The sequence below is a fragment of the Oncorhynchus gorbuscha genome, linkage group LG08 (genome assembly GCF_021184085.1).
Source record: "Oncorhynchus gorbuscha isolate QuinsamMale2020 ecotype Even-year linkage group LG08, OgorEven_v1.0, whole genome shotgun sequence".
Classification (NCBI taxonomy): domain Eukaryota; kingdom Metazoa; phylum Chordata; class Actinopteri; order Salmoniformes; family Salmonidae; genus Oncorhynchus; species Oncorhynchus gorbuscha.
This window is the reverse complement of record NC_060180.1, coordinates 41,185,847-41,200,397: the sequence shown is the minus strand read 5'-3', so window position 1 is coordinate 41,200,397 and position 14,551 is coordinate 41,185,847. Positions and strand designations below refer to the sequence as shown.

The window sequence follows — 14,551 nt, the reverse complement described above, 5'->3', positions numbered from 1 at the left end:
AGCATTCCTTTTGACCAAAGCACCTGCTTTTGGATGATTATTGTTACTGTAATTCAATGTGTTGATCTTGTCAGCTTCAGACCCCTGGTCCTCAGAGTCCTCTGAGGGGTATGTCACCCTGCAGCTGAGCCCAGGAGAGAGCTCTCTAGCCTGGGGAGACCTGGGAGACATGGACCCTAACTCTGGAGTTTTCCTCAGACCTCCAGCCACCCCCAGCCACGGTCCAAGTTCTACCACACAGAAAGAGGCGTTATCAGCCCCTACTGACAGAAAGGTTGCTACATTTTTACAATATCGATTTATTATAAGTACTGTATCATCGGGGTACTTTGGCATACAGGCACTTTGTGGCTCTAGTATTGTTAATTGTATTACAGTAAATTCATTGTATTGGCTGTATGGTGGTCTCTGTCTAAAGGTGATGGCCAAGATAGTGAAGTCCATGTGGAAGCCGTGGAACTACCTGGCAGGGGTGACAGAAGGTACCCCAGGAAGAGGCAGTCCAGAGGTGGAGAGAAGGGGAACTACGGAGGGGACAGAGAGCGGGACTGTGCCCACCAGTTCTCCTGGCTCTCCTGCTCCAGGTTAGTGTGGACTTTTTGCTTTATTTTGGTTGTGATACTGAGACAAACAGCTAGAGAGAAAGAAAAGAGAGAAAGAGACACTGTGTTTGTGAGTGTGTGCTTGCATGTTAGTCTGGGTCAGAAACTGTTTTACTGCCCTTTTCAGTCGTCTAAGCTTCATTAATACAGATATGTTCTCTGGCCCCATTCAACTCAAAGGCATACATGTTTAACAGAGAAAGGAACCTTAGGTATTGTTGTCTGCATTCTTTAAGCCTTTTCTTCCAAATGAAGGGTTTTCTGGGATGGTAAAACTATAAAACATAAAAGAAATAGAGGCACAATAGAAGACAAAGGCTTAGAGGTATTGGTTTTGTATCTCAGGGAGCACAGTGTTTACACGATATGCTCTCCGCTATGCTCTGGCAGGATCTCTCGCTCTCTCGTTCTTCTTACAGCTCCTGTCCCTTCCCTCTTCTCCTTCCTTCTCTATCCTATCTCTCCCACTGCCTCCTCTAACTTCCCACTGCCTCCTCTAAAATGTAGCTTTCTTCCCCCTGCAGGTTTACTCTCATGGGGTCATGGGTGGTGGGATAGCTTAGGGCTGGGGGAACTAGATGATATACCACCCACTGGTGAGCCCTCGTCCTCCCCAGCCCGGCTCACCTCTACCCCAGCCTCAGAGAGCAAGTCCTCTGCCTCCTCCTCCACCTCCTCCACCCCTGGAGGACGGGAGGCTGTCCCAGACACCACTCAGCCCAAAGGGGGGACGTTGGTACATGTGGCCCCGTCAAAAGTTGAGATCTCGCCCCAGCCGGATTATATTCCCACTAGAGCAGATGGCCTGGCTAGTGTTGGGAGAGAGAGAGTGATGGTGAAAGAGGAGGGGAGTGCTGAGGGGGCCTCCGAAGAGGCGGGAGGGAAGATCCAGTTCACCCGTCTCCCCGTTGAAACCAGCAAACCCATAATCAGAGTCCCTCCATCCAACGAGAGAACCACAAGGAAGGAGCAGTCAGGAGCCAGTCGCAGCACAACTCTACCACCAGTCAACAGCTCCCCTTCTGGGTCAGACAGCAGAAACTCTTCCCCTCCATCCAGACCAGGTACTGGAGCTCTAGCCCCTCCACCATCAGCCTCAGTCATCCAGGGAAGCTCCAAGGTGGCCTCGTGGTCCCTCTCCTGGGTCTCAGTGGAGAGATCTGCAGAGCAGGGAGGTGAGGGTCCAGAAAGTGGGCCCTTGGCGCTGCCCTCCGGACCCCCAGTGGAAGAAGATACAGCCTGGTCTCACGCACTGGGCTCTGGTTTGCCTAGCAACCTGAGCGAGGAGGGTGGCAGGAGTGCAGGATTCAACCGGAGCAACAGAACTCAGGGCTCAGCTGGTAAGTTCTGTCTGTAGACCATGGCGCTTTCAACACCAAGTGTTGTGGGTTTGATTCTTGTTGGGGCCACCCATACAACAAATGAATGTGTCGTGTCTGGACTATCATTAAATGTGAAGACTTATTTATATCAAATTAGTGCTCCTAGGTTTAATTATTACGTGATACCTTGTCAGTTCTCATTACTGAACATCGCAAACCCTTGGATATCTGCACCAACCCTAAGTTTCCATAATGAATCAGCAATATACAAATTGGCTTAATATTTATTTACTAACTAATCACAGAAATACTTAACAAACAAACAGTAGATATTGGTTACTAACAATGATAGAAAAGTCCCTAGTGGACTAAGCCGATATGATGGCTTGGTAGACAAAGGGAAGGGGTGGGGACTGAGAAAGAGCGGGAAAGACAAAATGGATTCACTACACACAGTGGATAATTATAATCATTGGAATGCTAATCCTTTGTACATGAACGGCCGCTCATTCGAGAATAATTGCAATGTATATATTTCTGCTCGTATGTCTTTGTTGTTTTCTCTGTTGAAATCCTCAATCATCCTGTAGAGTTCATCAGAGTCTCTGGTTAACTTTCCCAGAAGTCACAATGTCTTTCATGGTTGTCGGTGGTTATAATGGATACTTCAGAGTACCATTCGGAAATGTTCTCAAAGAACAGATGCTTCGGCGGTTGTCGGTATTCTCGTTCTAGACTTACGTAATTTCTAGCTGCAGACTAGTAATTATGCGTCTAGAATTTGCTCCTGTAGTGATCGATAGTCTCAGAGTTGAACCATTTCCAGCAGTGTAGCCAAAACTACAGCTGTATGGTCTAATGGTCTATAGAATTGCAGCCATTCCAATGTGGGAACTCCGTCCCGGCGTTCTCTGACTTAATGTATATTTTGTAGGATGGTGTTTTATACTTGTGGAAGAAGGGGTGGTTCTATGACACCTATTGTGATGTCTGGGCCACTGACTAGTTAATCTTTATATGAAAATCCATACTCTGATTTAGAAGGTTAACATGACATTACATCTTTTCACAAATAGTTTCATGTTTAATCACATACGTTTCACGATATTTAAATGTAAACCTGACAGCTGGGAAATGTACACTTTAAAAGATACAGTTATGTGTGTTTCCTGTCCCTCATGAGATCACCAAATGAAACGCACTCGACATGACTGTCCCTTAAGTGTCCACGGACCATTCCCACATTCTCAAAAGTAGAAATATTGTTTAGTTCTCTGCCATTTTGGGGATTAGGAGTTTTAAACTAAGAGAAGCTCTTTGTTCTGGTACTCTCTCCCTCAATACAGCAGTTTCTACCAGGTATTTATGACCTATCGTAAAGTCATAAAACTTGCGGTGGGGAGAGCGAGAGAGGCGGGAAGCCACGATATACACCCCCCAAAGGGCCACGTCGTGACATATGCACGCACGACAATAAGTGGCTTTGGATAAAGGCGTCTGCTGAATGGCATATTATCATGATTAATATTCATATAGTTATGACTATTATTATATTTGATTTTTTATCAACAAAATTACACGCAAAGCTGAACAAAACACCAACATTTTCCCATGACTGTCCATCATGACCTCAGTCAATGTGATCTCTGTCCTCACGGTTGTTTCTTCGCTGAAGTTATTCAATCTGTTTTTCAATTCAGAGATAATACCGTGTTGCGTTTCGACCTACAATACACCTCGTACCAGACCCATGCTGTATGTAGTCCAACTAGGGACTAGGAAGGTAGTCATGCCTCCATAGATACCGCCCTGATTAAGTTCACAGGCAGGTTTGTGTTTTGTAAATCTAGCACCTGCTTTAGTGTCTCTCTCTCCAGAGCTATTTCTCACCTGATAATGAATGAGGCTTGTAGCTGGATATAACCTCTCCCTTAGGCATTCCTGCACTACACATTTCTGTGGTGATTTATTTTTGCTCTCTTTGCATCGGTTCATGTTGTCAACAGTGCTAGATATCAAGGATTTATACAGTACCAGTCAAAAGTTTTGGACATACCTACTTATTCAAGGGATTTTCTTTATTTTTACTATTTTCTACATTGTAGAATAATAGTGAAGACATCAACACTATGAAATAACACATGGAATCATGTAGTAACCCCAAAAATTCTGAGATTCCTAATGTTACTGTCCCCACTACAACAACACAGGTATTTAAATACATGTCATTTTGTCCTTGAAGCATTACATTTAAATACTGTATAATTCCATTGATTCCTATAGAGGACTGCTCCTCTGGGGAGTGCCAATATGGCCGACCGGTGGCTGCAAAACCTCTCAATGGCCATTACATAGCATTAGCAATCTAGGGTTTATAAACATCACTGGTAGACATGCTGTGTGTTCCTCAGAACCTGAGATGTGATGAGTAAATGTGTAACCAAAGACTTTGGGTTATAACAACGAATAGTATTGACAGGGACTTCAGAGAATGTTATGTGGTGTTGTTCATTGAGTTGATAGCCTCTGGAGGTAAAGAAAGCATTGGGCCACTTGACTGACCCTGTATTAACCCCCTTATTTCCATCCCATACAGTACATTAGCAGCCCCATTGCACAAACAGCTCATGGGATACTGGGTCTCGCTCTCTCTCTCTGTGTGTTCTGTCTGAGTAGAGAGGTGGCTAATGTTTGTTTTTGCTGACTGGATCAGAGTGGACCTCATCAGGCTGTGTAATCAATAAGGGGCTGCAGGAGAGGCTGCTCATGTTTTATATACAAGCCTCAAGGGCCCTTCTCTCTCTCTATCCCAAACTCTATCACATCCTCCCTTACCTCTTTCTCACATTCTCTCCTTCTCTATCTCAACCTATTCCCCTCACTCACTCAACCTTTCACTTCTTTCTAGCTCTCTCTTTCTCTCCTTCTCTCTCTCAACCTATTCCCCTCTCGCTCACTCAACCTTTCACCTCTCTCTTCTCACCCACTCTCTCTCACGCTCTTACCACTCTCTTTCCTTCGCTCTCCATTTCTCTATCCCTCTCCCTTCTCTCACATGAGCAAGAGTTGCATCAAGAGCTGTAGGCCAAAACAAGCAGCTTCTCTGAGTCGTTTGGTCTGTTTGTCTATTGGTGTGCTGTTTTGGTGCACATGTCTTGGTGTCAGGCGCAAGGTGAAGGCATAGCCTGTCAGCTCATTCTCTGCCCTGTTGATTTCTCTGCTCCACTCACTTTAATGAACAACCAGCCACTGTAGGCTAATCTGTGTCACACACACACACACACACACACACACACACACACACACACACACACACACACACACACACACACACACACACACACACACACACACACACACACACACACACACACACACACACACACACACACACACACACACAAGTATTTTATTAGTCCTCTGGCTATTAGAAAGGCTCCAAACAGTGATGTTTGTGATGACTAGTCCTGACCTTGACTGTTAGAACAATATACTAGTGGCACGGTAGCAGCAACACATCGCTAGCCTTAGCACCTGAGCTCAGCAAGAAATTGACCTGAGAAGGATAAACACAGTGGATCAAAAATACATCTATAATCCAAAGCGTACAGTAACACTGGGAAAGGGACAAGAGGATACCTAGTTTGTGGTACAACTGAATGGATTCAACTGAAATGTGTCTTCTACTATTAACCCAACCAGAGGCAGAACGACAGCTGGACAGAAGTGATGACTATGTTCATAGAACATATCAAGGATTTACTTTGCTCAGTTCCTGTGGTTTTACTCCCGTTAGATGTTGCGTTCATCTGTCTAGTATTGTTGGCCTAAACGAATAGCCAGCATGATGATTATTGTGAGGATGTCTTTGAGAGACGTGTGCTATTTAGAAGATGGAATCAGGCTACAGGCTAATCATAGCCTGGGTCAAAGCTGGGCGATATGGACAAGGATGCTGTAGCTATCAATTGTCCCATTTTAACAATCACCTATATTAGAAAACTTATTTTCATTCAAACTTCACATTTCTCTAGTGAAGGCTACTTATCACAATGAACGATTTCAGAAAAATGCCCACGATAAGTGGTCGGTGTAGTCGGTGTCAATCATTTTCGGTTTATTGTCCCAGCTCAAGCCTAGGTATTCATTTTTACCCTCTGTGTGATGGGTAAACACACACACGCATGGTACACACAATCACGTAGACACACACACACACACACACACACACACACACACACACACACACACACACACACACACACACACACACACACACACACACACACACACACACACACACACACACACACACACACACACACACACACACACACACACACACACACACACACACACAAGATTGTGCTGTCTACAATCTCTACTGTTCGTTCCAATATATCATCATTGTGTTGTATCATAATTCATATCAGCAGTTTAAGTGATGAGCTATTTAGCCTCAGACATAATGAGACAAGATGGAAATTAGCATAAATATAATGCAAATTCAAATCACTTTGATTATACACACACACACAATGTAAGGAAGAACACACACACACACACACACACACATACATACACGCATAGATCCACACACTCCTAGGTGTCAGAGGGCGGGAACAGAACATTCTTAGCGGGTGAGTCGGCACCTTCAAAGACCTCAAGGTTCCTTAACGAGCCACTTATGGGACAACCAGGCGTCATGGCGACCGTTGATATGGAAATGATTAATTATCCTGTGAACAATTATTGGCTGAATTACAGGGGGGCCTGAGAGATCAGTAGGTGGTCTGTTCCTTTCTCTATTCTTCATACCACATCTGAAGTTCTTTCTTTGCCAAGGATCACTTTCCATAGGGTAACCATGACAACAGAGACAAGGAGAAAGGTGGTTGAAGTTTGGGTCTAGACATAGTGTCTTTCAGAAGAAACAGGAAAATATATATTTATATACATTAGTTAAAGTTGTGATGATGCCCACACTACCACCATTACTCCAGAATGGTTGTGTACACAGATCATGACTGTTCACTTCCACCCTCAACTCCCATCACTACTCTATCCACAATGCACTGTGTGAATGTGCTCCTGCCGTGTGGTTGGTTGACTGTCCTTCCGGGTGCCAGTGGTGTTTTAACCCAGTAGCAGCAGACTCGGCAGACTCGGCACTGTGGTTACGTTGCACTTCCCTGCCTGTTCAATGGAGTAGAGGTCAATGGATTTGGAAGAGAGCGAGGGAGAGAGCTGCATGAACTGCATGGCTCAGTAATTTTATGTAGAGGTGTGTGTGTGTGTGTGTGTGTGTGTGTGTGTGTGTGTGTGTGTGTGTGTGTGTGTGTGTGTGTGTGTGTGTGTGTGTGTGTGTGTGTGTGTGTGTACTGTGAAGGCTATGAGCCTATATACTGTACAGATTAGAGAAGGATAAACAAATCTATATTAGGAGGAGAGAAAGAGGTGGATCAGAAGTGTATGTATTCTTGGCAACGTTTAGTTGCTGCTAGATGCATTTATGTACTCTTGAGGATGGTCAGTGTAAAAAAAGAGTACTGCCCTCCAGTCTAAGGATATCTCAATACCTTATATCTGACAACAGCAGGGCAAAAACATAGATCTAAATGCACACTGTATGACCGCAACCATACTGCCTGAGGGAATTGCTGCACCTCGTCTGGTTGTGCTTAGACAGCTAAACCAGGTGTCTTGCTTATCGCTGAAATTAGAATAAGAAAGCTGGTCATTTCAGCTGCACTGCCCTCCCTCTCTTTCAGGAAGATATCCAGGAGATGCTAACTTCTCCTGCACTGCCCTTCCTCTCTTTCAGGAAGATATCCAGGAGATGCTAACTTCTCCTGTACTGCCCTCCCTCTCTTTCAGGAAGATATCCAGGAGATGCTAACTTCTCATGCACTGCCCTCCCTCTCTTTCAGGAAGATATCCAGGAGATGCTAACTTCTCCTGCACTGCCCTTCCTCTCTTTCAGGAAGATATCCAGGAGATGCTAACTTCTCCTGCACTGCCCTTCCTCTCTTTCAGGAAGATATCCAGGAGGTGCTAACTTATCCTGCACTGTCCTCCCTCTCTTTCAGGAAGATATCCAGGAGATGCTAACTTCTCCTGCACTGCCCTCCCTCTCTTTCAGGAAGATATCCAGGAGATGCTAACTTCTCCTGCACTGCCCTTCCTCTCTTTCAGGAAGATATCCAGGAGATGCTAACTTCTCCTGCACTGCCCTCCCTCTCTTTCAGGAAGATATCCAGGAGATGCTAACTTTCCTGCACCGCCCTCCCTCTCTTTCATGAAGATATCCAGGAGATGCTAACTTCTCCTTCACCGCCCTCCCCCTCTTTCAGGAAGATATCCAGGAGATGCTAACTTCTCCTGCACTGCCCTCCCTCTCTTTCATGAAGATATCCAGGAGATGCTAACTTCTCCTTCACCGCCCTCCCTCTCTTTCAGGAAGATATCCAGGAGATGCTAACTTCTCCTGCACCGCCCTCCCTCTCTTTCAGGAAGATATCAAGGAGATGCTAACTTCTCCTGCACTGCCCTTCCTCTCTTTCAGGAAGATATCCAGGAGATGCTAACTTCTCCTGCACTGCCCTTCCTCTCTTTCAGGAAGATATCCAGGAGGTGCTAACTTATCCTGCACTGTCCTCCCTCTCTTTCAGGAAAATATCCAGGAGATGCTAACTTCTCCTGCACTGCCCTCCCTCTCTTTCAGGAAGATATCCAGGAGATGCTAACTTTCCTGCACCGCCCTCCCTCTCTTTCATGAAGATATCCAGGAGATGCTAACTTCTCCTGCACCGCCCTCCCTCTCTTTCAGGAAGATATCCAGGAGATGCTAACTTCTCCTGCACCGCCCTTCCTCTCTTTCAGGAAGATATCAAGGAGATGCTAACTTCTCCTGCACTGCCCTCCCTCTCTTTCAGGAAGATATCCAGGAGATGCTAACTTCTCCTGCACTGCCCTCCCTCTCTTTCAGGAAGATATCCAGGAGATGCTAACTTCTCCTGCACTGCCCTTCCTCTCTTTCAGGAAGATATCCAGGAGATGCTAACTTCAGCTGTACTGCCCTCCCTCTCTTTCAGGAAGATATCCAGGAGATGCTAACTTCTCCTGCACTGCCCTTCCTCTCTTTCAGGAAGATATCCAGGAGATGCTAACTTCTCCTGCACTGCCCTCCCTCTCTTTCAGGAAGATATCCAGGAGATGCTAACTTTCCTGCACCGCCCTCCCTCTCTTTCATGAAGATATCCAGGAGATGCTAACTTCTCCTTCACCGCCCTCCCCCTCTTTCAGGAAGATATCCAGGAGATGCTAACTTCTCCTGCACCGCCCTCCCTCTCTTTCAGGAAGATATCCAGGAGATGCTAACTTCTCCTGCACCGCCCTCCCTCTCTTTCATGAAGATATCCAGGAGATGCTAACTTCAGCTGTACTGCCCTCCCTCTCTTTCAGGAAGATATCCAGGAGATGCTAACTTCTCCTGCACTGCCCTCCCTCTCTTTCATGAAGATATCCAGGAGATGCTAACTTCTCCTTCACCGCCCTCCCTCTCTTTCAGGAAAATATCCAGGAGATGCTAACTTCTCCTGCACTGCCCTCCCTCTCTTTCAGGAAGATATCAAGGAGATGCTAACTTCTCCTGCACTGCCCTTCCTCTCTTTCAGGAAGATATCCAGGAGATGCTAACTTCTCCTGCACTGCCCTTCCTCTCTTTCAGGAAGATATCAAGGAGATGCTAACTTCTCCTGCACTGCCCTTCCTCTCTTTCAGGAAGATATCCAGGAGATGCTAACTTCTCATGCACTGCCCTTCCTCTCTTTCAGGAAGATATCCAGGAGGTGCTAACTTCTCCTGCACTGCCCTCCCTCTCTTTCAGGAAGATATCCAGGAGATGCTAACTTCTCCTGCACTGCCCTCCCTCTCTTTCAGGAAGATATCCAGGAGATGCTAACTTCTCCTGCACTGCCCTTCCTCTCTTTCAGGAAGATATCCAGGAGATGCTAACTTCAGCTGTACTGCCCTCCCTCTCTTTCAGGAAGATATCCAGGAGATGCTAACTTCTCCTGCACTGCCCTTCCTCTCTTTCAGGAAGATATCCAGGAGATGCTAACTTCTCCTGCACTGCCCTCCCTCTCTTTCAGGAAGATATCCAGGAGATGCTAACTTTCCTGCACCGCCCTCCCTCTCTTTCATGAAGATATCCAGGAGATGCTAACTTCTCCTTCACCGCCCTCCCCCTCTTTCAGGAAGATATCCAGGAGATGCTAACTTCTCCTGCACCGCCCTCCCTCTCTTTCAGGAAGATATCCAGGAGATGCTAACTTCTCCTGCACCGCCCTCCCTCTCTTTCATGAAGATATCCAGGAGATGCTAACTTCTCCTTCACCGCCCTCCCCCTCTTTCAGGAAGATATCCAGGAGATGCTAACTTCTCCTGCACCGCCCTCCCTCTCTTTCAGGAAGATATCCAGGAGATGCTAACTTCTCCTGCACTGCCCTTCCTCTCTTTCAGGAAGATATCCAGGAGGTGCTAACTTCTCCTGCACTGCCCTTCCTCTCTTTCAGGAAGATATCCAGGAGATGCTAACTTCTCCTGCACCGCCCTCCCTCTCTTTCAGGAAGATATCCAGGAGATGCTAACTTCTCCAGTGCTTTACTATCTCCAAGGGGATGCTAACTTCTCCTGTGCTTTACTATCTCCAAGGGGATGCTAACTTCTCCTGTGCTTTACTATCTCCAAGGAGATGCTAACTTCTCCTGTGCTTTACTATCTCCAAGGAGATGCTAACTTCTCCTGTGCTTTACTATCTCCAAGGAGATGCTAACTTCTCCTGTGCTTTACTATCTCCAAGGAGATGCTAACTTCTCCTGTGCTTTACTATCTCCAAGGAGATGCTAACTTCTCCTGTGCTTTACTATCTCCAAGGAGATGCTAACTTCTCCTGTGCTTTACTATCTCCAATGAGATGCTAACTTCTCCTGTGCTTTACTATCTCCAAGGAGATGCTAACTTCTCCTGTGCTTTACTATCTCCAAGGAGATGCTAACTTCTCCTGTGCTTTACTATCTCCAAGGAGATGCTAACTTCTCCTGTGCTTTACTATCTCCAAGGAGATGCTAACTTCTCCTGTGCTTTACCATCTCCAAGGAGATGCTAACTTCTCCTGTGCTTTACTATCTCCAAGGAGATGCTAACTTCTCCTGTGCTTTACTATCTCCAAGGAGATGCTAACTTCTCCTGTGCTTTACTATCTCCAAGGAGATGCTAACTTCTCCTGTGCTTTACTATCTCCAAGGAGATGCTAACTTCTCCTGTGCTTTACTATCTCCAAGGAGATGCTAACTTCTCCTGTGCTTTACTATCTCCAAGGAGATGCTAACTTCTCCTGTGCTTTACTATCTCCAAGGGGACTCGGAGGACGGCTACTCTTTCATATCGAGTCAAGTCGTTTTCACCATAATCCGTTGTCCCCCCATAGAGTCAAGAAGCCGTGTTTAAATCGTGACAGTACGCCAAAGTATGAAGTGTGGACTGAGGACTGTGTCTTCTCTGAGGACTGAGGACAGTGTCCTCTCTGAGGAGTGAGGACTGTGTTGTCCTCTCTGAGGACTGAGGACAGTGTCCTCTCTGAGGAGTGAGGACTGTGTTGTGTGTCCTCTCTGAGGAGTGAGGACTGTGTCCTCTCTGAAGACTGAGGTCTGTCCGAGAATCACAAGTCTTGCATGCATCTAAAAATGAACAAAAAATCTTAATTCTCCATCATCTAATTCCCCCCCCCCCTTCCTCTCTCTCAGGTGTGGGGGAGCCCTGTGTGACCAACCCATGTCTGCATGGAGGGCAGTGTGTGCCTCAGGGCAAGGGCTACAGCTGCTACTGCCCACAAGGCTTCACGGGGGAGAACTGTGAGATCGGTGAGTTTACAATACACACACACCCACACATGTGGACACATGCATGTGTATGTATTTGTGTGTAACTGAGTCTTAAAATACATTAGTGGTAGGCCTTTGTCAAGTTCTCCATCACCCTTTAGACAGGCGTTTGGGGGTTAGAGGTTAGAGGCTAGGGGTCAGAAGTATTGTTGTGGTTGTCAAGGTCAATCTCCTCTCTGTGCCTGCTGGCTCTCACTTGGATGGCTTTGTTACACACACACAATGAAAGGTTCGATCAGAAACACCAACTAAACCAAATCCTGTTTACCAGTGTGTCACGCCTTGGTCATTGTATTTTGTGTTTTTGTTATATGTTTGGGTAGGCCAGGGTGTGACATGGGTTTATATGTTGTGTTTTCGTATTGGGGTTTGTATTATTTGGGATCGCGGCTGATTAGGGGTGTGGTATAGGTTTGGCTGCCTGAGGCGATTCTCAATTAGAGTCAGGTGCTTATCGTTGTCTCTGACTGGGAACCGTATTTAGGCAGCCTGAGTTCGCTTTGTATTTTGTGGGTGTTTGTACCTGTCTCTGTGTAGTAGTCACCAGATAGGCTGTAATTAGTTTCACGTTTCGTTTGTTGTTTTCGTATTTCAGTTATTTCATGTACCGTCATATCTTTCATTAAAGTCATGAGTAACCTACACGCTGCATATCGGTCCGACTCTCTTCTTACAACAGACGAACGTCGTTACACAGTGTGTGTGTGGTGACTTCCGACTCTAGTTTACAGCAACTGTCTGAATACTGTCAGGACATGAACTACTTTAGGTAGTAACGTGTTGGCTATGAATCTCAGTGACTTTCTCCCATAAGGTTGACTAACATCTCTACCTTAGCCCTGACCCAGACTCACAAACCCTGCAGGATCATCTCCCATCTTACAGCAACAGGGCGGCAGGTTGCCTAGTGGTTAGAGCATTGGGCCAGTAACTGAAAGGATGCTGGTTCGAATCCCCGAGCTGACAAGGCTCGGTCGATGTGCCCTTGAGCAAGCCACTTAACCCTAATTGCTCTGGATAAGAGCGTCTGCTAAATGACTAAAATGTCAATCTAAATACCCATGAGATGAGACAGCGCCAGACATTCATTGTATTTACCTGTCTGCTGTGGTGAGGAGGTACACTACATGACCAAAAGTATGTGGACACATGCTCGTTGAACATCTCATTCCAAAATCATGGGCATTAATATGGAGTTGGGCCCCCCTTTGCTGCTGTAACAGCCTCCACTCTTCTAGGAAGGCTTTCCACTAGATGTTGTAACATTGCTGCGGGGACTTGCTTCCATTCAGCCACAAGAGCATTAGTGAGGTTGGGTGGTTAAGGCCTGGATCGCAGTCGGTGTTCCAATTTATCTCCAAGTTTTTCGATGGGGTTGAGGTCAGGGCTGTGTGCAGGCCAGTCAAGTTATTCCACACCAATCTCGACAAACCATTTCTGTATGGACCTCGCTTTGTGCACGGAGGCATTGTCATGCTAAAACAGGAAAGGACCTTCCCCAAACTGTTGCCACAAAGTTGGAAGCACAGAATCATCTAGAATGTCATTGTATGCTGTAGCATTGTGATTTCCCTTAACTGGAACTAAGGGGCCTAAACCATAAAAACAGCACCAGACTATTATTCCTCCTCCGCCAAACTTTACAGATGGCACTATGCATTGGGGCAGGTAGCGCTCTCCTGGCATCCGCTGAACCCAGATTTGTCCGTTGGACTGGCAGATGGTGAAGCGTGATTCACAACTCCAGAGAATGCGTTTTTTGCTCTTAGACGTTTCCACTTCACAATAACAGCACTAACAGGGCAGCTCTAGCAGGGCAGAAATTTGACAACCTGACTTGTTGGAAAGGTGGCATCCTATAAGGGTTCAAGTTGAAAGTTACTGAGCTCTTCAGTAAGGCCATTCTACTGCCAATTTTTGTATATGGAGATTGCATCGCTGTGTGCTCAATTTTACACACTGAAATAGCCTAATCTACTAATTTGAAGGTGTATCCACATACTTTTGTATATATAGTATATTTGCCTAACTGGGTACTGCTGGCTTCTAGAGCTGTGAGACAGAGAATGGGCCTAGAGCATGATGCCAAGGCAGGGCTGTGTGTGTGCGTGTGCATCAGTATTTGTGGTATTATCTCTCTCAGAGCAGTGGTGTAAAGTACTGAACAAAAATACTTTAAATTACTACTTAAAAGTAGTTTTTATGCTTTGCTTTACATTTTATATTTTTACTTTTACTTCAATACATTCCTAAAGACAATGATGTACTTTTTTACTCCATACATTTTCCTTGACACCCAAAAGTACTCGTTACATTTTGAATACACAGCAGGACAGGAACATGGTCTTCAATTCACACAAGAGATGTTCAAGCTCATGCTGGGGTGAAGAGATGACCAAGCTCATGCTGGGGTGAAGAGATGTTTCAGCTCATGCTGGGGTGAAGAGATGACCAAGCTCATGCTGGGGTGAAGAGATGTTTCAGCTCATGCTGGGGTGAAGAGATGACCAAGCTCATGCTGGGGTAAAGAGATGTTTCAGCTCATGCTGGGGTGAAGAGATGTTTCAGCTCATGCTGGGGTGAAGAGATGTTTCAGCTCATGCTGGGGTGAAGAGATGACCAAGCTTATGCTGGGGTGAAGAGATGACCAAGCTCATGCTGGGGTGAAGAGATGTTTCAGCTC

General features: G+C 45.9%; 1 protein-coding gene across 3 annotated transcripts in view; it reads left to right on the top strand.

Moving 5' to 3' along the window:
• Positions 1-14,551, top strand: part of ncana (neurocan a) — a 75,859-nt gene that overhangs the window by 32,049 nt on the left and 29,259 nt on the right. For all 3 annotated transcript variants that reach the window (XM_046359518.1, XM_046359517.1, XM_046359516.1), the window contains 4 exons: positions 75-274; positions 419-584; positions 1,127-1,942; positions 11,731-11,847. In XM_046359518.1, coding sequence (XP_046215474.1) covers positions 75-274; positions 419-584; positions 1,127-1,942; positions 11,731-11,847 — 1,299 coding nt within the window. The remainder of the gene's footprint in view (positions 1-74; positions 275-418; positions 585-1,126; positions 1,943-11,730; positions 11,848-14,551) is intronic.